The 1535-nt window shown below is 65.5% G+C and overlaps 1 protein-coding gene across 1 annotated transcript; it reads left to right on the top strand.

Moving 5' to 3' along the window:
* On the top strand, positions 1-960 carry LOC134565263 (uncharacterized PE-PGRS family protein PE_PGRS20-like). The gene has a single exon (XM_063424768.1). It carries the CDS (start codon positions 1-3, stop codon positions 958-960), a length of 960 nt encoding a protein of 319 aa, XP_063280838.1.
* The last annotated feature ends 575 nt before the right edge of the window (positions 961-1535 follow it).

The following is a 1535-nucleotide window of genomic DNA, read 5'->3' as shown; positions in this document are numbered from 1 at the left end:
ATGGCCAAGGCTGTGGGGGGTGGAGGCGGGGCTTGCTGGTTTCAGGGAAACAGCAAGTGCGCATGCGCGGGCCGTCCCAACGGTTCGGCGAGAGGCGGCATCATGGTGGACGCGCCAGGCAGGGGCTGCCTGTCTGTGTTCATCAGCATCCCAGCTGGAACTGGGGGCGCGGCAGGCAGTGCGGCCCCGGCTGTGGGCGGGAACGGGGCATCCATGGTTGCAAGCGGCGGGGCCATGCCACGCAGCAGTTCGGATGCGGAGGGTTGCGGTGGAGCCGGCACGGCCCAGCCCAGGGCTGGGGGGGCGAGCGGTGGCAGCGCGGCGACCAACGGAGTCGCTCCAGTGGGGCTAGGGGCGGGAGGCTGGGCTGTTGCTGCGGGTTCGGAGGGAGGCACGACTCTCGGCGCGGCAGCCACAAACATGGGGGGCAGTGTGGGCATGAGCGGAGCCACCGGGGGGTCGGGCCAGAGTAGCGGCAGGCAGGGAAGAGGGCGCCGTCTCCAAAACCGGGATGTGCACGGCAAGCACCGGGGGGGGGTTGCTGGCGGAGCACCGCGGCCGGGCTGCGGCTGTCAGCGCAGGGTCCATGAGGTCCAGCACCGCGGTGCCAGGACTGGGGAATGTCGCTGGAATGCTGGGACCGGGGAACCTTGCCGGAACCCCAGGGGGCACAAAGGGAGCCATGGGCATGTGCACACCAGAGGAGAAATCGGGGCTGGGGAGCCATGGCACCACAGCCGCCAGCTCGGGGTCTGGCGCAGGCAGGCAGGGCGGCCAGGCTCCTGCGGCAGCACGCACGGGGGGGGGCAGGGGAGGGAAAGCGGCGTGGCACTGCGGAGGACTCGCGGTGGTGATGGCCGCAGCCACGGGAGGCGTGGCCGCAGCAGCTGGCGAAATCGCAGATGGGTAGGGGCGAGCGGTCGGCCCCGCAGGACTGAGGGGGGGCAGGCAGGTCCGTGACAATGATAGTGGGCGGGCTCGATGGGGCGGAAGCAAGGAAGGGGTGCGTGACGATGCCGGTGGAACCGGGGGCTCATACCGCTGGAGCAGGGAGCAGCGGGATGGCGCGGATCGGGGTGGAGGGAGGGATAGTGGGGGCAGGTGGGGTGCCAGGGGCCATGTGGAGGGGGGACGGGGCGGCAGGGGGGAGTGGGACGGCGAATACAGGAGCCACAAGGTTCGGCCGAAAGGCGGTAGGCGTGTCCTGCTGCAAACTCGCGGCGGGAATGGGGCTTTGTAAAGCAGCCGCCGCGGGTTGCTCCTTCACAGCTATCAACTCTACAAGCGCTCTGCAGGCTGGGACGAGCTCCATGGCTGTGAAATCATGATGGGAAATATTATTAAAGAGCTTATTTCCGACTGTGTCCCAAAATTCTTTGGTGAAGACAGCTGACCAGTCAACATTTGGGAAATTAATCAAAGTCCATTCTAAGAGGCTTTTTAGCTCTTGTTTCGGTAATTTACTTGGACTGGAGATCAATAAATGCTTCAGTTGCTCATAAAGATATTTATCACCGGTAGAGTGTGTTTGCCCA

The sequence above is a fragment of the Prinia subflava genome, assembly GCF_021018805.1.
Source record: "Prinia subflava isolate CZ2003 ecotype Zambia chromosome W unlocalized genomic scaffold, Cam_Psub_1.2 scaffold_49_NEW, whole genome shotgun sequence".
Lineage (NCBI taxonomy): Eukaryota > Metazoa > Chordata > Aves > Passeriformes > Cisticolidae > Prinia > Prinia subflava.
The sequence above is the reverse complement of the archived record's forward strand: the minus strand, read 5'-3'. Positions and strand labels throughout refer to the sequence as shown.